Source organism: Pezoporus wallicus, unplaced genomic scaffold (genome assembly GCF_028554395.1).
Source record: "Pezoporus wallicus isolate ANWC-B61680 ecotype Strahan unplaced genomic scaffold, APGP_CSIRO_Pwel_v1 contig_3568, whole genome shotgun sequence".
Lineage (NCBI taxonomy): Eukaryota > Metazoa > Chordata > Aves > Psittaciformes > Psittacidae > Pezoporus > Pezoporus wallicus.
Window position 1 is genome coordinate 1,872,661 of NW_026637826.1, and position 25,781 is coordinate 1,898,441.

The 25,781-nt window shown below is 41.5% G+C and overlaps 1 protein-coding gene across 1 annotated transcript in view; it reads left to right on the forward strand.

The window, feature by feature from the left end:
- The window catches only part of SFMBT1 (Scm like with four mbt domains 1), a 73,070-nt gene that overhangs the window by 40,034 nt on the left and 7,255 nt on the right, over positions 1 to 25,781 (forward strand). The window contains exons 3-15 of the mRNA XM_057407742.1: positions 6,143 to 6,237; positions 11,281 to 11,521; positions 11,973 to 12,061; positions 12,949 to 13,195; positions 13,836 to 13,933; positions 14,999 to 15,100; positions 16,331 to 16,481; positions 18,246 to 18,328; positions 20,242 to 20,368; positions 21,058 to 21,171; positions 22,397 to 22,439; positions 23,983 to 24,047; positions 25,515 to 25,654. Of these exons, the coding sequence (XP_057263725.1) occupies positions 6,143 to 6,237; positions 11,281 to 11,521; positions 11,973 to 12,061; positions 12,949 to 13,195; positions 13,836 to 13,933; positions 14,999 to 15,100; positions 16,331 to 16,481; positions 18,246 to 18,328; positions 20,242 to 20,368; positions 21,058 to 21,171; positions 22,397 to 22,439; positions 23,983 to 24,047; positions 25,515 to 25,654 (1,595 nt within the window). The remainder of the gene's footprint in view (positions 1 to 6,142; positions 6,238 to 11,280; positions 11,522 to 11,972; positions 12,062 to 12,948; positions 13,196 to 13,835; positions 13,934 to 14,998; positions 15,101 to 16,330; positions 16,482 to 18,245; positions 18,329 to 20,241; positions 20,369 to 21,057; positions 21,172 to 22,396; positions 22,440 to 23,982; positions 24,048 to 25,514; positions 25,655 to 25,781) is intronic.

The window sequence follows — 25,781 nt, forward strand, 5'->3', positions numbered from 1 at the left end:
GTGTGATGCTGTGTACTAGATACAGAGAGAAACTCGCATTTCAAAGACTGTGAGTTAGATTCTGGTTACAGGGCTTATGTTTGTTATTGCTCTGTTTCAAAAGCAGGGTGTATCATTGACTTAAAGCACAACAAAATCTGAGCCACCTTAGTAATTGTGTTTTTAAGGAGTTTTGTCTTTCTTCTTTGTGGTACCTCTATGAGATGGGTTTATGAAAAGCTCAGTGGCTTTACCACTATTATTTTAAGGCATTTATCTGTAAAAACGTTTAATATTATCTTGTTCTGTCCTTGTGTTCATCTTGTTCTTAATATTTTGACATAGTTGTGCTGCTGATTTAAAAAGTCAGGTAACTGAAGTTGTTTACCTTGTTAGCTCCTGTGTCTTGGTGTGCCTACTTTGATAGGCTTGGGATATCAACTCCTAACCTGCTGCAGAGGGGTATATTATGATGAATTAGCTCAGGCTTTAGTTCACCTTGAAACACCAGGCCAGGAAAAGCATTGGTACAGGAGAGCTGGGGATGCAAACAGCTCTCTGGGAAGAAGTTCTGGGATTGTGCACTCTTACGGGGGTAGGGACCATCCATTATTCTGACTTGCCTGCCATGGTTTGTGCCTTTTCCTTGAGGAGCTCTCTACTAATGGTGTCAGTACAGTAAATATAAAGTAAATTTTAATTTGACCAGTGTACACAGTTGGATTAGATTTCATCTGAGTACTACTTTCCTTTGGTACCTGTCCAACAAGCAGCTCTTCTCATAGGACAATTCGCTGTTGGTAGGTTTTGTACCTTTACTTTATGGAAGTCTCATTGCTATCAGTGTTACTGAAGAAATATTAAATGTGATTTTAATCTATAGTGCTTTTAGCAGGATGCTGTTATCTGCTTTATGATGCTGAAATATGCATTTTAATTATTAACCAATGAAGTTGTTATCAACATTATATTCTCAAATAAGCAAGAAAAAAGCAGCATGCATAGGTATGCAGAATGCCTCCAAGCACATGCAGATACTGTTTCCTCTGCTAGTGGAAACTGCTAACTTCTGTCATGTAGTGTAAGAAAAAGTTTTGAGCAGCTGAGAAGAATAGCTGGGAGGTGTATATGTGGTTAGCAATGGTCTGTGCACAGGCTGATAGCACATCCCTCTGTACTGAAACCTTTATTGGCATTTTTCCATCTTCCTCAAAAAGTATGAGAGGCCACAGAGTCCTCTCTGTGCTCTTGGAACAGCTAGGCAGGGTTTGATACTGTCTCAAAATTACTCAACAGTTGTTTTCCTGAGCATCCTTTTTGTGCCTGGTTTGAGGACAGGTGGCTCTGAAAAGCGAACAATAATTGAAAAGAACTTTACTTACTGAGTTCAAAGCAAATGCTACCCACAAGCACACCGGTTTTGTATTGTGCCTTCTTAATATTGTTTCCTGAAGTGCTTTCTGTTAGACCAGTCCCAACCACTACTGGAACATTCCCTTCATATTCTTTGACTGGTGTAATTTTTCCACTTGATAGTTTTTAGCAGTTTTTGGAGATTCCCCTCTGCCTTTCTGGTTTTTACGTACAGGCTCTCAGCCAACAAGACCCCAGACAGTGCTGTGGGTTGTTCTTGCGATGCTCTCCAGCACTACAAGAGAAAAAGACAACTTTCATTCTTGTCACAGTCTTTCTCAGCTGCTGAAATTCCAACCTGTCTTTATTTATTCATGGCCTTGCAGCTGGTATAGATGGAAAAGATTAACTATTATTAAAATCAGATTGAAATATATCTTAAGTTTCAGGGTGAGAAACCTTTGGGTTAGCCTTAATTGAAGACCTTGCAGACTTCAATATGATGTACTTAAATGTCCAATATGACAGTTCAACTAAATCACATTAAAGATGCATGAAAATTATTTGCAGTGAGGATTTAACTTGAATCCAAAGATCAGAACAGACTGCTCCCATTGCAGGTATTTTTAAGGGCTGATGTACTTAATACTTCACTGCCTTCTCATGTCAAACGGTACAGTTCAGTATTCTTTCTCTTCCTGTATGTATCAGAGAACAACAGGACATAATTAATGGTAAAATTCAGAAAGGAAGAGTTAGTGTTCACAATAATGCTAGTAGAAATAGTGATAAACGGGAAACAATTTACCTACTTGGGAAACTTCTGATATTCTTACAGGCAATTTTCTCTCCTCCACAGTGGATCTTAGCATGTTAGCTTGATTTGAAAGTTTTACTGAGAAAAACTAATTGTATGGTGAGGCCACAGACATGGGAATTGCATCTGGTTTCTTTGCCCACCTTTGCCAAAGTTGTGCTTTGGCTAATGTGTGATGACTGAGCTAATGTGGGGCTCAGTCACCCTGTCTAATATGGAAAAATATGTCTCTCTCTAGTAGAAAGCTGGATTCACTTAGGACTTGTAGCAATTAAGTATGTGGGGAGCAAGAGAGTACATACATATAGGTACACCTGTGCAGCATTAGATTAATGACTTGTGGTTTAGGATTAAATGAATTAAATGTGGTTTTGCTTGTTGTCATCTGTGATATTAATTTGCAAGTTTTCTCACAGTAATGAGAATCTCGTGTAAATATCTGAGGTTTTATTGAGTAGTTTGAAGTGAGACTGATCAGGACATTTAGTACAGACATATGGCCCCTCAGGAATGCAGCTTCATTAAAACCAGTCCTCTGCATATCCTGGATCCGCTAACCTGCAGGGATGGGGCTGTGCAATGGGAGCTTGGAGAAAAATACCAACAGACTACAGCAAAGGCTTGGTTTAAACAGGGCCTGCCCTGGTGCAGCTGTCCTGCCAATAAAACCAGAAGAGCAACTGCATTCTGACTCCCAAAGATTTCTAGCTAACGTGCACCTCCTTCACTACAATCTGAGGGTGTTTCTGCATTCAGATGTCAAAAAGCAGACTCTTGATTTCTGAGTCTTCTCGTGGGTTATGCAGTCCTACTGCATGCCACAGTTAAAACACTGATTTACTGCGCTCATCCTGAAGCCTGATACAGCATTTTTGCTTGAAGCTTTACTCAGTAGGTTTTTCGTGTTCCACAGTGATTTGGTAAGTGCACTAAACCAGTGCTGCTGTGGCAGGGCTGTGTAAGAGACGCAGCACAGATTTGTTGTGTGATACAGTGAAGCACAGCCCTCAGTTGTGTCGGCCTCCTAAAGGATGGAATCCACCTGAACTCCCCAGCTCAGCGTGCTCAGTGGTGGAACTGCGAGGATTATCACCTGGGTCTGGTTTGATTGTAAAACCTTAGTAAAGTGTAAGCGTGAGCTGGGATGAGCTCTTACAGATGAAGGCAACAGCAGAAGGTCTGGGTGCTCTTTACAAAAGTTTTTGAAAAAACCCCTCTCACTCAATGAAAATCCCTAAAATAAAGCAGGAAGATTAAAAATAATAGTAGTTTTGCCTAAGACAAATGAGTCACAAGGGAGCTCTGGGTGTACTGGTGAGATTTGGGCACTGTACAGCACAAAGCAATCTGAGCCCTTCTCACTGCAGTGCAGACCTGGAAGGAAGCGGCAGAGACCATGGATGAGTGGAGTGACAAAGGACCTTTGGTAGCTCTGTTCCAGATGGGAACTGGTTTTAAACATAGAAGCGAAGGGCAGCTAGAGCAGCATGCAAACTGGCTTTCTCTGGAGTTCCTTGTGGCAATTAAGTGGCAGCACTAATTGACCCTTTCAGTGTGTTAAGTGACCTGTGCCTTCATTTAAGGAGCTTAACTGCCCTTTACAGTTATGGGATGGTAACACCTTATTGAAGACTTGGTGCTGCCTGCGGCTTGGTAAAGAGCACCTCTGGAAAGTCTCAAGGTCCTTGTTGTATTCCCTGTGCGCACCACTTGGCTTCCAAACCTGTTAAAAAGCCCAGAGCAGTCCCGTTGCTCTGTGTTTCTTTTCAAGCAGGAGCGCATTGGACATTGCAAGCAGTGTTTTTCACATACAAAGTGCTTTCTGGAGTTGGACAGAAGTGGGGTTGTTGCTGCTGTTGAGCAGCTGGGTGCTGTTTGGTGGGACAGAGTGAGCTGCCTTTCTCTAGGGGAGAAAAGCCAGACAAAGGTCACTCTTGGTTTTGACTGACCATAGATGATGTGTTCCAGCTGATGCTTCATCCCACTTTGGTTCTGGAGCAGTAAACTTAAGCATTTTGTGGTGATATTAAAGTAAAATGCGGGTTTAATGAGTTAAGAAAACTTAATCTGTTCTAACAACATTTGCAATGTTATTTTTTGTAGAATGACTTGCAGCCAAAGCTTTGATGAGCTCCACCCTGATTTGCAGACAGCTATGGTCTGTGCTTTAACAGCTCTACTCTCTCACAGGTTTTTAGGGTTTTTTAAATTGTGTATTTCTGTCCTTTTCCAGGTTATTCCTTCAGTAGGGTAAAAATTATCCCCTAAAAGCGATGGTGTTATTCGAGGTCTGAATTTTGTGAGCTCTGAGCCTGATGAAAGGCCAGTCTAACCAACTGTGGTTGTTAAAAACAGCAAAATGAGATTGGGTTTGGGAGAGAGAAGAGCTTCCTTTAAAACAGATACTGTCATCAGCAAACAAAAGCTAACTGAACATACATTTCTAAATTTTGGGGAAATGATAATTCATAGCATTACCATGGAAAGTCAGAGATGAGCTTAACGATCAGCTTGGAGATAAAAAGAGCCTACTTTACACTCAAGACTTGTAGGTTTTTCAGATGATGTAATGTAGCTCAGACTTTTGGGCAAATATTTGCCCCTCTCTATTCGAGGAGTAGGGGCTGTGTGGAGCATACTTAGCAGGTTGTCAGCATGTCCATGGGTTTGATAAGGGCACGTAATAGTACTTCATTCTCTTTCTTTGGACATATGATGTTTCCTGTTCAAACTACAACTCCTTGAAAGAACAGTTACAACCTGTCCTAAGAAAGGCTGAGTGTGTTGGAAGTGTTGGTATCCTTTAACCTTTGCTGAGCTCTCCCCATGCTTGTGATACACAGAGATTTCTGTTTTCAGATATAAACGAGGTATCAAGTTTCCTGGTACTGAGAGATGGAAATCTCTCGTGTGCTTCCATGAAGACAGCTATCGTGCAGATGGTAGAATTGGTCTAAAACGGTCAAAGAGAAGGTTTACTTAAAAAGTGTCATGTCACTGCCATCTCATTTTGCTGCTGAACGTGGACCTGTGTGTTGAGGTTAAAAATGCGACTCACATGAGTTGGAACCCACACTGTGCCTGCAGGAAGAATACAGTGTGCTGTGTGCTGAACTAAATAGGGGACCTGAAATCCAGCTGTGCTGGTTGGGGTGTCTTTTCAGCAGAGTGGATTACAGGTCAGAGTAAACAGGAGTGGGAAGGGAGCAGGGAAGTGAGCCAAGAACAGTAGGGAAGACCTATGCTGGGGGACTGGCTTGATAGTAATAATAATAGGAAAAGTGAGTAATTTGTAGTGCGGCTCACTACAGCTGCTTGCTTCCCTAACAGCCTGAGTGAGGTTTGAACTGTGACTTGAGTGGTTTTAGCACATTTTTGCTTTAAATGCATCCAGAAATGAGATTTCCCTTGGTCTGAAGAAGCTGTTACACCTTGTGAGTTGCTTAAGTGTTCTTGGCTTCAGTTGTGTCTTGAGCTGTTTTCTTCAGAACTATCCTGAATCATTCTCGATGCTTTTGGTGTTTTATAACGTCTAAGTAAATACTATCTAACTTAAAAAAGGAGGGTCATATTTCAAATCTATTTTTAGTCTTTTTTTGTTCAATCTTCTTATTACTGGTATTGCTGTTTCCTGAGTGGTTTCTAATTTAATACACTGACAGTCCAGTGTGCCCCGGAGTTTTGAGTGTCTTGTATTGTTCATACACAGAGCTCTGCTCTCTGTGTTCTCCTCTCACAGATTTAAAGGGATCTGTGCTTAGCCAAAAATCCTCAGGCACTCACTATTTTTCGAATCGGGTCCAACTTAAAGTGCCCTTTGCATGCAAAGAAAGGCTGAAGAGTTGTCTGTGTGTTGGAATGTGTAACTGAAGTTCACTGCACACTTGTGTGCTCAGTCATTTGGAAGTGAAGGAGATTTTGCGGTAGCTCCTAGTAGCCTAAAACTTAAGCCAGCAGGTTGCTAAATAAGGAGGGCTGTGGCTTCTCTTCCAGATGCTGGTTCCAGTGTGGAAGAAATGGAATTCAATTGGGATGAGTATCTAGAAGACACAGGAGCAATTGCAGCCCCCCATGGATCTTTTAAACATGTAAGTAAAGGGAGTATTTGTTTACTTACCATCTCTTGTGTCGGTGGGGTTTTTTAGTACACTGCATATTTAGGGTTTCTTTGAATGCGTTCCAATAGAATAAAGAGAAATGAGGAATTTCACCTGTTACAGTTGTTTCTCATTTTTTTCTCTGTATGTAGCACAGGGTAATCCCATCCACAAGTGCTGAAAGTTAAGGGGCTCCTGGTCTTTTCTGCGCCAGAAGATAAGCTTGATTTTTGTCATGAGGCGTAAACTGGCCAGTCTCTGCCTTCTTTTGGTGGTTGCTGCTGGATGACTGCGATGGAGGAGCTAGCTTTAGAAAGCTGGTGGCATAGTTTTTGAGCAGCAGAATTCACATGTGCTCTCGAAGAAGGTTTTAGTGGTGGCTCATAAGGAGGCCAAGGAGAAAATAATAGCTCTGCCAAACACTTGACTGTAGTAGTTGGAAAGCTGATTAGGATAATTGTCAATCACAGGCTTAATGGATGGGATGAATTCATGATCAGCCCTTGTCTTTACCCTTGGATATCTTTAATCAGATGTTTGTTGGTAAAATCCTGGAGTGCACTGTCCCATGGGGTGAGATCAGAATGTGAAGTCTGCCTTCTTGTACTGGGTCATCAGTGAAGGTGAACTGTAGAGAGCTGCTTTCCAAACCTCTTGGATCTCTTCCAACAACTGAAACACCTTTCAGACTGCCAGCCTGTATGCTTATTCAACTCTTCATTACAGTTATTGTTTAATAGTCTTTCAACTGGCTGTGGGTCTTTTACTATGGCAGTGAAGGTAGTGACTGGTGTGTCGCCCATTGCTTGGAAAGCACTCCAGGCTTTTGGGTCCATTATCACCACTTACAGTACAGGAGACTTAAATCAGAAGGAAAAATACTTGATGTCTGTTCATGGAGGATCATGATGCAGAAGTGTAACACATCACAAAATCTGTCAAACTATGGCAGTTGTGTTACTAGTGAAGTTGCACAGTAAATGTAGCTTTGCAGAGGCTCTTCCACACACCGGCATGTAACTGTAAACTTTTTCTTCAAAACAAACATTGAGGTATCTCATTTCTGAAAGGGAGAGACCTGTTCTTGCTTTGCTTTTCCTTAGTGTACTGAGTCTCCAGCAAGAGCAAGCTTACTCAGGTGGTTGTGTCCATGCAGCCCACATGGAGGAAGCAGTATGGCATTTTGCAGTAGTGCAGGGAGTAGCCTGTCTGTTCTTCTGCTGTGGTTTACCTTACTTGATCTCTGTTAAAAGAAAATAGCATAGCTCAGACATTATACAAGCAAATTGTAATGCCAGCTTTACAGTGTTGGCCAACTGAATTTACATTGCCAGCTGTATGTTCTCATCAGCAGGAGACACACTTGAATTTTGCCCCCCCTGGCCTGCATTCTTTGCCATCTCAACTGTGTAAGACAAGAGGTCTGATTGCTGTGGCCATGGTCAGTAAAAATATAGTTAGTTAAAAAAAAATCCGTGTTTTTTATGTTGTTATTCCCTACATATGCAGAGCACAGTGCAGTTGTGCTGGTGCAAGTGGAAAAGGCTTCCGTGAGCGGGTGTGGGCAAAGCCTACCCGTGTTGCCCGGTCCTTTAGTGGTGTGTTGGATGTCCTCTCATGGGCAGTGTGCTGGGGGAACTGTACTTTCGGGAGCTTGGCTGGCCATGGGGAGCTGGCCTAGGCAGTCGGGGTGCCAGGAGCACCACCCAGGGCTTCAGGGATGAGCAGAAAGATAGATGCCTACATGTTCAGAAGGGGAACAGTCAGGCATTTGCTAGCAGATTTCGCTTAGAAGTTGTCTGGAAGCCAATTTTCATGTCCTTTGTAATGAGCTTGGCATAAAATTTTGGGAAGTTAATGCTGACACTGAATTGACAAGCAGAGAGAGGAGCATATTTAGAGCAGCCTCATATCACCTGAATCTTGCTGTGAATAGACATGCAGCAGTGCAAGTTCTCAAGCTCGGGATTTCTGCTGTCTGTTACAAGGTAATGGGTTGGAAAAGGTAGAGAAGGAGAAACCTCACTGCCTCCCAGTGGATAGTGACAGTCTGACTATGTGACAAAGCCCTGAAAGAATGTGTGGTTCCAGGATACACCAGGTGAGGGATTTTCAGTGAAGAGCATACAGATGCTGATGTTGCTAGTGACTTCTGGTCCCTCCAGCTGGAATCGGTGTTGTGCTGGCTACGGTCAGAAGAGCTATGAGGGAACTACTTTTGCACTCTCAGAAAAAGAGTGTAAAAACTAAGCTGGAGAATAATACTGGCACAAGAATAAATGAACATGTGTAAATAAATTTTAGACAGAAGCTTAAGGCTTTTGTTTGAGTTTCTTAATACTGGAGGAGCGAGACTGTGACCAGCCTCCCCTTAGGAGTGGTGGGTGAGAAATAACTGAGCCACACTGTAGGAGAGGACAAAATCAGGTTAAAAAAAAAATGCAATCTGTGATTACACAGCCTTTGTTAGCAAAGAATCAGACTTGCTGCTGGGGGAGAGGACTTTCATATTTGTGTGCTTATATTCATTCTGACAGGTTTGCTCTTAGTATAAGCAAGAGGCATTGGAAAATGTAAGATCCTTGCTCAAATTAAGCATGTCCTAGTGTTCAGTTTGTCTGCATTTTAAAGGTTAAGCCACATTTAGATCAAAATGAGTGGTTTGCTTACAGCTGAGCAGAAAAGAGAGCTTACCAAAACCCTGGAGCTGTGCTGGAGCCAGCATTCTCATCCCCTCCCCCAAGTCTAAATACACTGGAGCTGGTGAATGCTCATTTTTAGTTCCTTTCTCCTGCATATATATGTGTGTAAACATGTATTAAAAATAAGTTAGTGTTCAGCATCATCTGAACACACATATTTGCTGTGACTTGCATGCTTTTAACACTTCTTGCCCATTCTTTCTCATTCTCCCCTCCTGAGCTGGGTCAGATGCCAGGTCTGACCTGTACGTGGTCAGTGGGGGGCTCTTACTCGATGGGAAGAAGGTGCTGGGCTTGGAGCTGCCTGGGTAGGGTGGTCCCTGACTGCTCCATCTCGGTTTGCCCTGTGTGCAGCAGGAACCTGCTGCTCTCTGACACACTGCTCCGAAGAAAATACTCAGCATCCCCTGCCAGCCAGTCTGCTCCCTGAGCCAGCCTCAAGAAACAAGGTTTTGGGCTTTAAGCCGCGCAGTGGTGTCGTCTTGCCCAGCTGCCAGAAGAGGGTGCTAACTTCTTGGTCTCTGCTTTACCCACCGAGGAACACAAATGACAGCGTTAGGAAAATGCACCTGACTTCAGGGAAAGCTCTGTTTGTGGCTGTTGATTTGGCTGAATGCAGCTCTCTCAGTCAGGAGGCTGTGCTGACAGTTCAGGTATAGAGCTGCACAGATTGCCCAGTTCCACGGGCTTTGTGCCAAGCTCATGGCTTTTCTCTCAGGAATCAGAAGTCTTTAGGAATATCTCCTCAGCAAGACAACTTACCTTTTTGAAGAGATGATCTCTGTAATGCCACTTCAAAACACCTGCAGGTACTGGATCCTCTGATTTTGTTTTTAAGAAGCGGTTTTACGAAGCGAAGAGTGTTACCCTAAAGGATGTGAACAGTTAACAGATGCTTATGCTTTTCTTTCTGATGTGGTTCTAGTTTTATTTTTAGCAAACCAGTATGTGCTGGCTGATGAGACTATAATAGCCATGGCAGTTACTGAACTGTCAGTGCAGAACTGGTAATAAATAACCCAGAAAATATCTCCTGCATCTGCATGGTGCTGAAAGACTTTCTTGCAGTTGATTCAAAGAGGAAATTTAACTTGGGACCACTTAAGAAAGAAAAGCACCAGTTACATTCAGCTGAGAACAGGGGATTGACACGTTAGATTTTTAATTAAGACTGAGGCCATAGAATTAAGCATAGATAAGAAACATACTATGGTGAGAGCAGAACAGGGTCCTTCTGCTTTCAGGAGTACTTAAACTAGGAGAAGTTATGGATATGAGGAACTTAATGTTTTGCCTTCTCCTTTGAAGTTTGTATTTCAGAGTCTGAATACTATGCAGTCAGTTTCCTCACCTGCACACAACACAGACGTACATACACACAGAGCACATGGAGTGTTTGGTGCTTTGTTGTTGTCAAAGCATGAAGTTCACTGAAGAACACATACTGTTTATGTTCCATGCAGTTAATGTACCAATGCTACATAAAGAATCATTTAGGTTCTTGGATAGAGCCATTAAATATTCTGCAATTTGTGCATCTTTGTGGCTTCTTAAATGAGCATGGCAGAAGACTGTGATACCATTATCTAAAGCTCACGAATGTACATTAAACAGGCTCATTGTTCAAAGTGACAGATGTAGTTTAACACAAAAAGTCAAAGTTGTGCTGCGGAGTTTGACCTTTAGGTTTGCCCAGCTGTGAGTTGAGGAGCCTTTCAGTGGTGGGTGAGGTATTGTCCAGGGCAGGGAGATGAATTGCAAGGTATTGACTGAAGGTTGAAAAGATACTCTGAAATGCAAAGGAGATTTCATTAATGATAATTCTGTGTGCATTCCAATGCGAGTCCCATACAGTGATGAAGTTGTTTCTCTGAAGAGGCTGGATGCATGGAGACCTCTTAATAGCCTTCCAGTATCTGAAGGGGGGCTATAGGGATGCTGGGGATGGACTAGTGATAGTAGTGATAGGACAAGAGGTAATGGGTTAAAACTTAAACAGGGGAGGTTTAGATTGGATATAGGGAGGAAGTTCTTTACTGTAGGTGTGATGAGGCACTAGAGTGGGTTGCCCAGGGAAGCTGGGAATGCTCCATCCCTGGTGATGTTCAAGGCCAGGTTGGACAGAACCTTGGGTGAGATGGTTTAGTGTGAGGTGTCCCTGCCCATGGCAGGGGGGTTGGAACTGGATGATCTTAAGGTCCTTTCCAACCCTGACTATTCTGTGGCATTTGGCTTGAGGTTTCTTGCTAATAAACCCATCCAAGTTGTTCCTCCTGTTGTTCTACAAACTTTCTGGGAGGTGCTTAAATGTGATCATGTTCTTCCTCTTCAGGTGGATACAAGTTTGCAGAATGGTTTTGCCCCTGGTATGAAGCTAGAAGTTGCTGTCAAGTCTGACCAAAACACCTACTGGGTAGCCACCATCATTACTACCTGCGGGCAGCTGCTCCTGTTGCGGTACGATGGTTACGGGGAAGACCGCAAGGCTGACTTCTGGTGTGATATCATGACAGCCGATTTACACCCCATCGGCTGGTGTGAGCAGAACAAGAAGGTTCTCAAAGTGCCTGAAGGTATTGTCTCTGGGTGCAGAAGTGGGGAGTACACACAAAAGCATCCGTTTGTGTTTTGTGAGCCTGGCAGGTAGTCTTCATAATCACTGTTCTGCACAGGTGGGGTTGCTGTGGGGACAGGCTGAGCTTGTCTGCCATGTTTTTCTGAAATCTCATGACTTTACATTAGGAGATTGCTCTTTCTCGAGAGAGGAGTTGGCTTAATTTCAGAACTGGACTTAACTTTTACAGAGGCTTGTGGTTGTCTTAATCATCGCCCACCAAATTCTACTGCTTTGTCATTTCCTATGAAGATTTTGTTGTTGTTTTGTTTCTTCTTTTAACGTGTTACTAGTAAGCACATTGCAGATTCTTGTGAATGAGGCAGTTCAGGAGTATGGTGAAGCCTTGTCTGCATAATCTTTAAGTGGCAGGAGGAATCACTGTCTTTTTTTCCTCGCTTTTCACTTAGGTATCAAGGATAAGATACCTGACCAGGACGAATTCCTTCAGCGGGTGCTGAGAGGAGCATGCAGTGCTCCTGCTAACCTGCTGGAGGGGGTAAGTGATGCAATGTGCTGCATCATGGGTTTTGTCTTGATTTTTCCCCTTTGTAATTAAGGGAACCCCTATTCAGATTGTCAGTTCAATTCAAGTTTAGGGAGCATTATAGTATGCTGCTGACCTTAAAGGTCCACTCTAGTGTTTCTTCTTCATACTATTTAATCTTGACGGTGTGTCCTGAAACATATCTGTCAGTGCAGGTTTGGGCTGTACATTAATCCTATCAAAAGAAGGAGCTTTTTCAAACTCTCTTAGGCTTCTGTTCTCCTCCTGTTCTGTTCCTCCTTCATACAGCTCTAAGGAAATAATCCTTTATTTATCCAGCTTTCATGTTGTCCCTGTTTTCAGTTGTTTTCTTTCAGTTTCTCTTTTTTTTTTTAAACTAATGGCAGGTTTTTGTTTCACTTTAATCGTGCATCTTTGTTAGTAAAGAACCAACTTTTTATCCCCTCCTCTGCATTTAAAACAATACTTGCACCTCATATCAGTGTCTGTTCGTAAAGTACAGATCTTTCATGTGTTCTTTACAACTGATTTTATCTTTGTATGTTTTCTGTCTAGTCATCTTTGTATGCCCGATGACTCGGTTTTAGAGATTATTCATGTTTCCTTCAAACCTTGAATATATAAATAATAACGCTTCTGGAAATGATGAGGAAGACTTAAGTGAAATGTGTGGCTGTATCTACAGGTAGTGCAGAAGCTCTGATGCAAGCACCAGTGACTCTAAACATTGTCATTTCTGTAGGCTTGTGTTAATAAGGGACCTGGATTTCTTCACTTCTGTATTCATAATTTATTTATGCAAAAAGAACGTGTATAAAGAAGTGGAAGTACGGGATTTGTTTTGTTCTGTGGTACGTAATAACGTGTTCTTTCTGTAGCTTCACAGAGGGAAAAACCCATTGGATCTCATTGCACCAGGCTCCCGACTAGAACTGCAAAATGTCCGGGATTCCCTGGAAGCCTGGATAGTCAACGTGGTAGAAAATGTTGGTGGGAGACTTAAACTGCGATACGAAGGGCTGGAGGAGTCTGACAAATTTGACCAGTGGCTGTTCTACTTGGACCCTTTCCTTCATCAAGTGGGGTGGGCAGCTCAACATGGATATAGCCTGCAGCCACCTTTAGGTACTTCAAAACATATATCTTTTGTATGGGGATTGGAGGCCAGAGAATACTGATTCCACAGCGCTACTTAAGTGAATGATGTCTTTTAAAAATGCTGGTTAGCTACTGGACTTGTTTAGTTTTTATGTCTGTGTAAAAGCTTTGATACACTCACAGGGATCCTTTGTGCATGAAGGCACTGGTCCATGTAGTTCCTCTTGTATCAGAGTGGTGTATGGTCTGCAACTACAGATGTTAGAAACATATCTTATGCAGCTGGGACAGACTCGGGGAGCATGTCTTGCACTCTGCTTGTTTAAGCATAAAGCAAGTTAGCGTTGTCCAGGTGGGATTTGTTTGCTGGTCATCCATTTCTCCAGAAGTTTTTCTCGGTGTTGATGTGATCTCATTCTTCTCAGAAGAGCTAAACCAGGCAGCATACGGGTGATACAGTGTTGCTTGACTTCAGTCCCTTTTGTAACACATCCAAATGTCAAAGAACACTTACGTTTTCAAGAAGGAAGGTATTTGCACAGATTCTGAAAAGATGAGTATAGCAGTTGGAGGAGCACAAATCAAACCATTAGCTTTATCGCTATGTGTTTTAAAGGGAAAGAGGAAAGATGATTTCATTCATTGTTTTCCTTTCTTTTTACTCAAGCCATTAGGTCTTTGAAGAGTGAAGCAGATTGGCAAGAGATCCTGAAGAAGGTGAAAGAGGAGGAAGAGGAGTCATCAGTTCCTACAGATCTCTTTAAGGTAGAGGCACAGTATATGTAGTTTCATGTTGTGGATGCTGTGAATGCTGTATGTCAAATAAATGATTTGGGGAAGTCAGTCCCTGTTACTCAGAGTTCTTTCACTGTTTTGGTTTGTTGGCTTTGGGGTTTTTAATTTTTTTTCTCCTCTAGCTTAAAAAAATAAGAATAATAAAAAAAAATATGCAATTATTATACAATTCTTGTTAAGTTAGACAATGCACCCTTCACAAGTATGTGAACCATTAGTCGTGGGCTGGGCAAAATCCCTGGCTCTGATCCTTTAGAATGGCACCTCTGGTTGTTCACCAGCTGGTCTTGCAGATTAGTGTCCTAGAGGAGGGCAGGGTTACTGCAGTCTCTCTAGATGTGTGAGTACATTTAAAAGTTTAACGTGTAGCATCTTAACACGTGGTGTTTAAGAGTCCTGTTACATCCTGAATGTTAGCAAATGCTACTGAGTCTGAATTTAAACATACATGGATTAAAAATATATATATACAAGTACTGACATGTTTTGAGAAGTAGGAATGTAAATTTAGTCCTTCAAGTTCTTATTTAATTTTTCTCAGCTTTGTTTGGACCCCTAAGCAGAATAGAAGAGGAGCTGCTGTTGCTCTTGAATGTGTTGGGTTGAATGTGTTGCTCTATGTATGAACAGGATATGCATAATTGTGGAGCAGGAGTTATTTTGCAGGTTTTGTTAGGCTGAAAATGAAGACTTTTCTAGTTCTCCTTTAGCTCATGATGAGTGCTAGAGGTCAGGGGTGGAAAAAAAAATCACTGACTTACCAAACCACCCTGTATTGTGAAACCTTGCTTGTGGGTGGAGAGTGGCAGAGGAGGAAATCTTGGGGACTCAATTTCCTTTAACTTACAGAACTCTCTTAGTCTCGGGGGGGGGTAGTTGGCCTCTTTGTTATAGAGGGGTTGCTAATTCCCTGAGATGTTGATTCCTTAGAGTGAACGAATAAAAACTCAGGTTGCCCTCTTCAATTAAATTACAAAACATTTGTCCTTTTTAATGGAGAAAGGCAGGTAATCGCACTGATACGTCATCTTTCAGGATAAACCTGTGATTGGAGTGCATTCATTCTCTGAAGGCATGAAGTTAGAAGCTGTGGACCCAATGGCTCCTTTTGTAATCTCTCCTGCTACAGTTCTCAAGGTACCAGGATTCTTTAATTTGTCCTGCTGAGATTCAATTCTGAACAGATGAATTTAGCAGTTGGAGGAGCACAAATCAAACCTTTCTGGCTTTCAATGCTCAGGAAATTCTCACTAACTGATTACCTTAAAGTCCTGAGCCAGTTTTCAAACACAATATTTTGTAGGTCTCACTTAGGGGACAGGTTGTTGTGAAAAAGAATCTTAACTGCTGATGGTGAAGGCATTGGATTTGAATGGAGGGGAAAGTTCCATAAGGATACAATCTCAAAAGATCAAATGGCTTAAATTGTCAAAACCAGATTTTAAAAATCCAATATATTCTCTCATAATCTTCAACCTATCCAGTTGAAGATAGGTTTGGGGGTTTTGTTTTTGCCAAAGTTATCATTACGTATCATTACCATGTGCACGTTCTGACACGTAGGTGGCCCACACATGAGTTTGAAAGTTGAAATTAAAGCTCCCCAGCATAATCAGGTTTTGAGCAACCTGTCTTCTTGTGTGAGTAAGCAGGTGGAAGGTTCTAAAGAGTCCTGCTTTGATGCAGTAAACTAAAATCTTGCTGTACAACATAAAACCAGGACATACTTTAAAATCTTTCATTTTCCAGGCACTGTTTCTTTTTCTTTAGGACAGATAGGCTCTCAATGTAATACCTTACATTTCTGTGGTCTCTGTCTTTTAAACTCTAACACAGAGTTTGTTCCAGTAAGTTGGTTGTTTATTACTAAAAGGCACAGCCAGTTCCAAGATGAGCAAGATTATTCACCTGTCTTGATATTTTCCTGTCGTGCTCCTGGGTGCTTCAGGAGCATGGTGCTTTACTTGTGACAGTGCATCCTGGGACATAGTTCAGCCTTGCTGAAATAAGCAGTTTTTCGTTTGATATTACAGAACGGTGGTAAGACCACAAACTCTTAATTTCACTGCAGTTTTTCATGAGAAAATTTCATATAGCACTTGATCACCTTATTTTTGACATGCTAATGCATTACCTCTTACTATTTATTTTTGTTAAGTTTCCAGGTAATGCAGAGGAGTCTGCTGGTTTATGAGTCCCATAGATTCTGTTTTAATTATTTTGTATAAACCCTCACATTATTCAAGGTAAAGGGTTTCCATCACTTGGTGTTGCTGTTTAATAAAGTTATCAAAAAGGGGGAGAGGGAGCCATTGATCAGAAGCTGCTGCTTATGAGACCACATGATTCTCTTTTGGCTAACTGCAGGTATACAATGAAAAATACTTCCTGATAGAAATTGATGACTTGAGACCAGACCGCACAACCAGCCAGACTTACATTTGCCATGTCAACAGTGCTGGTATTTTCCCTGTGCAGTGGAGCCTGAAGAATGGTTTGCATCTCACTCCACCACCAGGTATGTTTGTTTAGGACAATGCATTTGCAAAAGAATTAAACACGAAAGGATAAGGAAGATCAAGTCATGAGAAACCAGAGCTTTCAGTTAGTGAAACTGAAGCTTCCTGGTTACATGCCTGTGTTTGAGAAGATGACAGTGGCTGGGGATGCTGGTTGTGCATAAAAACCTGAACCTTGAATTGAGTTCGTGTGCCAGGGCTGAAGGCACTGTTGATTTCAGCATTAATTAACATCATACCAGAATCCTATAGTCTTTGCATTGGATTTTTGCTTTTGGTCAAAATGGAACATTGTTATCCAACATTTTGTAACGTTTTTAGAGTATCTCATCACTTAAGGTTTGTTTTTTTTTTCCCCCAAGGACCTATCAGGCACTGTAGCAGATTGCTGAAACCTTGCTTCAGGACATAAGGGAATAGGGGAGTGATCTTCAGCTACTGAAATATTTATTCATTTTCTCAACATGGAAATGTCAATGCTATTGTAAAACAGGGACTCAGTCCTCTTACCACCACAGAATTCAGAATGTTTTGGTTTAGCCACTCGTGACATTAGAGGAGCAAAGACCATAGTAGGATGTTTGTCTCTTGCCTTTCCTTGGGTGAGGTACAAACTGTGGCTTTGCTTGACTCAGCACTACCTGGAATTTTGCATGTGAAAGATGAAACCTCACTTTCTAGGCATGTGACTGGGACTGACAAAGATTTTTAAGCTTCTTGTTTCGTAGTCCCCCTGGAAATGGTGGGCATTCTGAATTGTATGAGGTCTCAAGAGCTCTACTGGCACTGATAGAACTGAGAAAAACAAATGGGTCCTTCTGCGCTTAACCCCTCCCTAAGGGGTACTTGAAATTCATGGGTTTATATTGTCATATTAATACTGTATTCTCAGACTAGGTTTAAAATTTTGCTTGATCTCTTAAACCCTTGTCCCAGGCGTTCCTTGTAGGGGAGTGCTTCCAAGTTCCACTGAAATAACTGCTCCACTTGTCTCCTTGCTCATATACTGCCTGCCTCAGACTCTGATGGCAGCACACTTCTGCACCCAGTTCCATTCAGCTGTTTGCTTTTTATTAGCTCACAGGGAAGCGAAGTATTTCCTCCAAGAAGAATTTAATTTGTCTTTTTCTTGGAAAGAGGCTCAGTATCCTGATGGACTCCATGTTCACTCTTCCCTTCAAACCTGTATGCAGATTTACAGCTGCTAGGAAACTTAATGAGCCTCTTAGGATGTCTGACTGCTCTCTTTAATGACTTAGTATTTAACATGCTTTTGAGAGAGTAGAATGTTGGTACTGTGCACATTTTGAGTGCTCTATTCTTTAAAAAAATACGAAGTTTCAGAGCTGACACAACATCAATGAAGGAATCTTGCAGAAACCTTTCCTCAACGTCATCTGTGTCCTGTGAAAACAGTGTGAACGCTTCCTCTTGTTTCACTTCCTACCCATGTCTGCTTAACAGATGTACTCTGTTCACACCACTGGTTGCTCTCTGTGAAGCCACTTTTAGTTTGGCATTATTTCAAGTCAAAAATGGGAGTCAAGGTGGGGCAGTGCCCCCAATCCCCTCTGCAATGAAAATAAAGAGTATGTCTCAAATACATGAGAACCCTCATGGGACTGACCTCAAGTGGCTCAGTGAAGCCTTAGTCAGCTCACCAGGTCGAGTGACCCCACCAGATTTCAGTGACCTGTACCTTGAGCCAGTTTGCGATGAGTCTCATGCTGCTAAACTAATGCCTTTGCCTTTTCTTCACCTAGGTTATCCTGGGCAGGACTTCGATTGGGCAGACTACCTCAAACAGTGTGGTGCTGAGGCAGCTCCCCAGAGCTGCTTCCCTTCGGTAAAGTTCTCTTGCAGAAACACCTTTCTTCTCTTGTGTGAATGACACTCTGGACTCCTGGGAGAAGAACCTTTTACATGTTTTCGGCTTAAATTGCCTTTCCAAGTAGATCAGAATAGAATAGTTTATTTGGAAGGTGCCTACAATGATCATCTAGTCCAACTGCCTGACCTGTTCAGAAAGTTAAAGCATGTTGTTAAGTGCATTGTCCAAATGCCTCTTAAAACACTGACTGGGATGGGGCACTGACCACCTCTCTGGGAAGCCTGTTCCAGTGTTTGACCACCCTCTTAGTAAAGAAATGTTTCCTAATGCCCAGTCTAAACTCCTTTGGCACAGCTTTGAACCATTCCCATGTGTCCTATCACTGAATACCAAGGAGAAGAGATTCCACTCCACTTCCCCTCCTCAGGAAGCTGCCTCCCTTTCTCCAAACTAGACAAACCCAAAGCCTTCAGCTGCTCCACAGAGGACATGCCTCCCAGCCCTTTCACCAGCTTTGTTGCCCTCCTCTGGATGCTTTTGGGAGCTTCTAACATCTTATATGTAATAACTGAGGAAAAGAAAGGGTTAAGAGAGTTCAAATATATGCAAACTGAAGTAGGTTTATGCCAGTTTCCTAGATGAGGAGGTGGTGGACCAAATACTTCAGTTTTGATAAAATAGATCAAAGATAAATGATTGATTGTGAAATTGAGATATGTAAGAGTCTGTGGAATAGTCATAAAACAGCATCAATGCTTGGCAGTCCTGTAATTGTGGAAACACGGCCTTTTAATAGACCTTACTTTCATTTACTTGATGTGCTCTTTCAATCTTCCTTTCTTTCAGGTTGAAAAATTAATTCCATTGTATTAATCAATACCAAGTCATCTTAAATTAATACCAAATAATAATCTTACATTAATCAGTGCCTTAAGTACTTGGTGGATTTGGGGCTTTTGTTGGTTCAGTGGCAGTATTGCTGTCTCCCAAAGCACAGTACCTTGTCAAGCAGAAACGGGTGCTATTAAAACCTGCCTTCCAGTTCCATTTACAATACTTGTCTATTGTGGTGCTTAGGGAGAGAAATTAAAATGATAATTACCAGTTTGTAAAGAGGATGAGGCTGGCTGCGAATTCTTGTTGCCCTGGTCCTGTCTTTAAAGCCCCAGACCCCACCCCCAAACCCAAAGCCCCATCCACAACTTTTTACATTCAGTTTAATAATTGACATCTGAGAACAAGTCCCTGAATTTATTATCCCATTTCTGAGAAAAGTTGCTCCCTGTAGGCTAGTTCCAGAATTCATAATGTATTGATCTGTAATCATGCTGCAGAGTGGCTCTGGGGGGAAGAGTCCTGTCTGGCGCTTATGTCTTACCTTTAATTCAGGAGCTTCAGAGCTGGATAAATATCGATTGTTACATTTTAGGAATGTTTTGTGTAAATGTGGACTAAATTGGTGAATAAAGTAAAATCCTACTTGGCCCCAAAAAGTAAAATGGAAAAAAAAATCCCATGTTGTCTGTCAGAATGGGAATGTTATTTGCATATGAAAGTGGATTTCAAAGCTAATAGAATGGAGAGCTGGGTCAGACTAGTTGTCAGACTTATCACTTAGGTAGCAAGCAGCAGAGAATTCCTGGTTGCTTAGAATACACTGAGTCCTTTCAGTGAGTCTCAGCATCTTTGAGTACAAACATGTTCTTTTCTAGGTTTGCCTATAGAACCTTTTTAAATTTAAATTCTTTGTAGTTTGTAATACATCTTATGTATATTTAATGTGCTAATTATCTGAAATCTCCTCTGACTGCATATCTTTCTGTGTTACTCAGACACTGAGGCTTTTTGTGTTGCTTCTGTTCATGGCAGCTCATATCATATAGTAGATATACAGATGGTATTTTACTGAAGTGTTGTCTTTCTCCTAGTTAACTTCTGACCATGGATTTAAAGAGAATATGAAGCTTGAGGCTGTGAACCCTGTTGATCCTGAAGAAGTTTGCATTGCTACAGTCACCAAGTTGAAAGATTCCTATCTCTGGCTTCAGCTGGAGGGTAAGCCTGATGTGGGAGAGGAGAGTAGCACTTGGATTGAGTCTTCTGTAGTACCATCATCAAACCTGAGGAGTGTATGGAGCAAACTCGCTGCATGCAGAGTATGAGCAGCAGGTCACCGTTTCCTCAGTGAAAAAGCAGCAGTAATACATTTGCAGTGTCTGTTTCCCACTTAGCCCTGGATGGCAGTGCCAGTTTGAGCCAGGCAAAATGGCATTTGTGTCAGTGCTAGGCTTGTGCACTGTGCAAAGGGCTGATCGGTGTCTTAGAGAGCAAGGGCCTTGTAATGTTTTTACAAATGAGTGACCTGCTTTCTGAGCAAGCTTTGACTAGACCTAGGAAGAAAACTTTTGGAGAGGTTCTTCATTAAGATAGAATAGGCCTATGTCAGCTGTTCTCCTTTATAATCCTGTTTCTTGATTGGAAGTACATCAGCATACACTTACTATGCACTGTGCATCTCCTCTAAACTGCGGATGGCAAATTCCCATCCCCAGCCTTTAGGAGGAAGCAAATGAGGTCAGGAAAGAATCTGGTCAGTAAAAAGGGATGAATAAATAATTGATACTGTGTTCCAAGTACAATATAAGCAAAAGCAGCTTCACTGGCAAACATATAACAAGCGTTAATCAAATTAGGGGGTTTATTTTTATGAGTTGTTTCAATTTTTGCTTCTCTAAATTGAACAGGCTCCAAGAAGCCCGTCCCTGACTGTATAGTGAGTGTGGAATCAATGAATATATTTCCAGTGGGTTGGTGTGAGACGAATGGATATCAGCTCAGACCTCCTCGCAAAGCAATAGGTATCAGTTCTGTTCTCTTTGTGGTGGTTAGTTGGGTCGATAAAGATGGCAAGATCTTCTAGAGCAGGCTACTGCAGAGTTATTGCTGGCATCGCTGGATTTGGAAACATTCACCATATGCAGAGAATCTATGTCTTGTGCAACTGTTGCCCTGGCTGTTAGGTCAAGTTGGAATCCATACAACAACTCCAAAACGGGCAGTGTTGGCTTGAGACCCTTGCATGCTGTATGAAATAGAAATAAAGGGGATAGTTTCTAAATGGGCCAAGTGGTAATGATCCCTTAATGACAAAATGTTGAATAGTAAATTCTACCTCTTTAAACTACACTAGTAAGTAGCATAAGATGGTGTCTTGTCTTAACTGGTTATTGAAGCTCTGTTTATTGAAGTTTAATGGGAGCTGGAGAAACTGAAGAACTTCCTCAGTGTTTTCTAAGTAAGATACAGAAACTGTAAGATGGGGATGGGCTGTCATTTACTGCAGCTCAAAGCAGGAGAGAGTAATCTGGGACGTGTCTGCCCTGCCAAGGACACAGGAGGAAGCAGTGGGAACCTAATTAGAGAAAAGATGATTAAAAAAAGGCAGAAGTTTGTAGGGGCAAAGCCTGAAATTGGTGAAGAGGCACATGTTGCATTACCTTGTTTGACATTATTACCTGCTTGTGAAAGCCAGAGTTAGCAAGTGGACCCATCATTCAGTTGACTTTCTCAGTTACAACACCGGTTTCCTCCATAGCAATTGGCTTAAGTGGTAGATGTTTTTAACCATCAAATTTCATTCCATTTTGAAGTTAAGCAGTGTTGAAGTTATGCCAGTAAAGTGGCAAGTTAGGCCTAGGAACCTAACCTTTGGTTAAGTTTCAGTACTCAAAGTTGTTGAAAAGGAAAGCACATCATTCCTTTTTGGCTGGTATTACCGGTAGTTTAGGAGCTGTGGTACAAAGAAAGATGCACAATAGGTGAGATCCCCTAGAAGACTGGGGGGATGCATACCTGGTTTAATGAATTTTTACTGAAACTTAAAGCAACCCTGGTGGGTTACTTCACATTACATGGGCCAGCAGGCCTCCAGTGCAGACAGGTCAGCTGTCTAACATCGTGACGACTTTGAAAATGGATTCTTTTGTGCATATAACTTAGTGAAAATATATATATATATTGTACCAGATGTTTCATTTGTTTGCCTCTCACACCTTGCTGTTTATTTCTTCTTCTTCCTTTCAGTAAACAAGCAGAAAAAAATTGCAGTAGTTCAACCAGAGAAACAGTAAGTAATGGGGGTTTTTTTGCTCTTATTTTTTGTTGCAGTTTCGTTTAGTATTTTGGTTTTCTTTCTTTTCATTCTCTAATTGGAAATCATGTTATCCTGGGGGAGATTTTGCTTTACAGAAGTGCTATACTGAGGGTTAAGCAATTCCACAATCCATTTATCTTAATGCTAGTAGTTTCTGTTCATTTTGAAAAAGACCTCTTGCACTGCTGTATTAGGAAATAGAAAGGATGGAAATTGTCTTTTAACAATGCTTGTGCAACTCAGGTGAATTATTGAATAGGTCAAGTCATTGAAGTTCTGGGGTTGAAGTTGTTGGTTGTTCATTTTTAAAAGATTGTGTTATCTGTAAGTGTTGGAGTGCATTTAAGAAAAACTAGCCTGACCTTAAGACTGTTCATAAGTTTGTGCTTGAGCCTTTTTTTCAATAGTGATAAATAGGGAAAATTACTGGATTTCTTTTCAGTTGTATTCCTTTCTCAAATAACAGTTTCTGTAATGTAAGCACGCAGGAAATTTGGCTGCCTTAACATGCAGCTGTGATTTTGCAAAGCTGAGCAGAAGATTTGGCTTTAGTCTGAGTAGATTTAGTATCATAGAATCGTAGAATCACAGAATAGTCAGGGTTGGAACAGACCTTAAGATCATCCAGTTCCAACCCCCCTGCCATGGGCAGTGACACCTCACACTAAACCATCTCACCCAAGGCCTGGGTCTTGAACACTGCCAGGGATGGAGCATTCACAACCTCCCTGGGCAACCCATTCCAGTGCCTCACCACCCTTGCAGGAAAGAATTTCCTCCTTATATCCAGTCTAAACTTCCCCTGTTTAAGCTTTAACCCGTTACCCCTTATCCTATCACTACAGTCCCTAATGAACTGTAATACTTCTAATAGTTCCTTCCCAAACTAAATTTGGTCCTGACTAACCAAAAATGAGAGTTCTACTAAGATCTATGATTCGTCTATGAACTCTGTGTCATGGATATGAAACGCCTTCATGTGAGGCTGCTCAAAAATGCTCAGAATGCCTGACAGTTGGTTTTATTGACTCTTACAGCTTGACAAACACCAGATCTGTCAGTAGTCCTGCCAATGTTTTCGTTGCTCCTAAAAATACTGAGCAGACTGTTCGTCCATATTTTGTAACTGGGATTCTTACCAGAGTACTTGAGTCATTCCAGTTGTATTTTGTGTAAAATAGGTACGACTGTACACTGCCTTGTGCCAGGAAATGGGAAATGAAGTTAAAAGGAGGCAAAAAATAGAAACTGCTGTCAGTAGCTTTGTGCTTACCAGCTTGACGCCTATCTACTTCAACCAAGGAAGGATTGCTGCTAGCTGTAGCAGTACAGTAGTTCTTTCCAAATTGAATTTGATGGTTTTCACATGTTGTTGTTGTGAAACAGGCGAGGTGTAAAAAGCAGATTAATAAGGCTGGACCTGGAGGGAAAAAAAAGAATGGTATGGGATGTGTTAATAACAGAGAGGTGACTTTCCTCACATCTGTCCTCGTGCCCAATCCCTTTGTCATTTCAGAATTTTGTCTTCAAGGACAGTTCATGATGGACTCAAGAACCAGGAAATGAACTCTTCTGATTCAGGTATTGATCAGGGAGGGCAGGCTAACAAAGACAAAATCCTGGAACACTTCAGCTGCCTCATTGTTTAGTTGTTCAATGCTCCTCTGTTAGGAGAGAGCAGGAAATGGTTTGAACATTTTCATCCCTTGATGATTTGTTGTACTTCCAAAAAGAGTGAAACAAACAGAACCAGAATTACAGGTGTCCTGCAATTGATGTGTGCATTAAACCTGGAGATTAGCTTTTTACACTAGAACATCCACCCTTGCAGCAGAGAATATGTGGAGCCAAATGTGTACTGTGACCTATGCAGGTGATTCTTTTTATTGTCACCCGTTACGTTTAATAATGTTGGGAGAAGTGTAACAGGCATGCTGCATCTGTGCTCTTGAGTTGATAGAGTCTAGCTTTGGGAAGCAGGTTTGTCTGTTTTTTATGATAACTTCATCATCATGATAAACAAAAGCAATTCAAACAGTAAACTGCTTTGTGTGCCAGATGGCGAAATCTAGTAATTTTCTAAACTGTTGCGAGAATGAATATGACGAATAAATACATCTGCTGGTGAAACAGTCACACAGATCTATCTGGCAGCAAAATACCTCCTCTGCTATTTTCTGTGCAGTGAAATGCACATCTGAAGCTGCACCAAATGTAAGCTTTACAGAAATGGTTCGTGCTTGGTTAGCATCTTAATTGGCTTCTAATAGAGTGGTAATGTAAATTTGACTTCATTTGTTTATCTGCAGTTATCAGCTACTGAATTTAAGATCTTTATGTGATAGCGTTGTTCAGTCAAGAAAAACTACAGCACTGCTAGGGGAAAACAGTTTTGTATTTAGACATGAATATCTTGCAATACATAATATACCTAATTTTAATTTTGAGCAGGGCTGAAACATTCAGTAGGTGCAGACAGCTTGATGTCACTTCATTGACGGTCATGTCATCAGTTGCTGCATCTCTTGTTTGCTGATTGAGGGAAAAGAGTGTAAAAATGCAAAGCAATGGGATACTGCACTTCAGGGTTAACAGTGGAGAACAAGCTTGCCGGGTTCTCTTGGGGGCAGAAATTTGGGGGAGAGGTAATTACTTGACTGGAAAATTTGTCATAAATGCTATGTAGGAAGTGCTTCTGCTACCAGAAAGTTGGGATTGTTGTTTTCTTGCCTGTTCCCACTGGTATAATACCATGAAGCATCAGACTAGCCAGGCAGAATTGTTGCTTTTCTGATAAATGACCAGATTTATTTCTTGTAGTTTGACAGTTTGCAAGCATGTGTATGAAGTCTGAAAAATAGTTTGGCAACATCAAATAACTAAGGCCATCACTGCAAATGTGACACTGAAACTACCCCAAATTCATGTCAGTCAAGACTTTTTCCCCTCCTTTTTTACAGCAGGCAAAATACTACTTATTGAAAGAAGTAATTCTTTCCTGGGGAGGTTGTAGTGTGTGATTTTAATCTTTGCTTTCTCATTTCTCAGTGGTAATTAATGGAAAGTACTGCTGCCCAAAGATCTACTTCAACCACCGGTGCTTCTCAGGGCCTTACCTTAACAAAGGCAGGATTGCAGAGCTTCCACAGTCTGTGGGACCTGGGAACTGTGTCCTTGTTCTGAAAGAGGTGAGGTGGTTGTACATAGTGGACCTGCATGCAACAGTGTATCATAAATGCTGGAGTCTCTCTCTAATTATAAATGGGTAATTAATAAATTTAAGCTTATAATAAGTAAAGAGAGTGTTTTGCATAA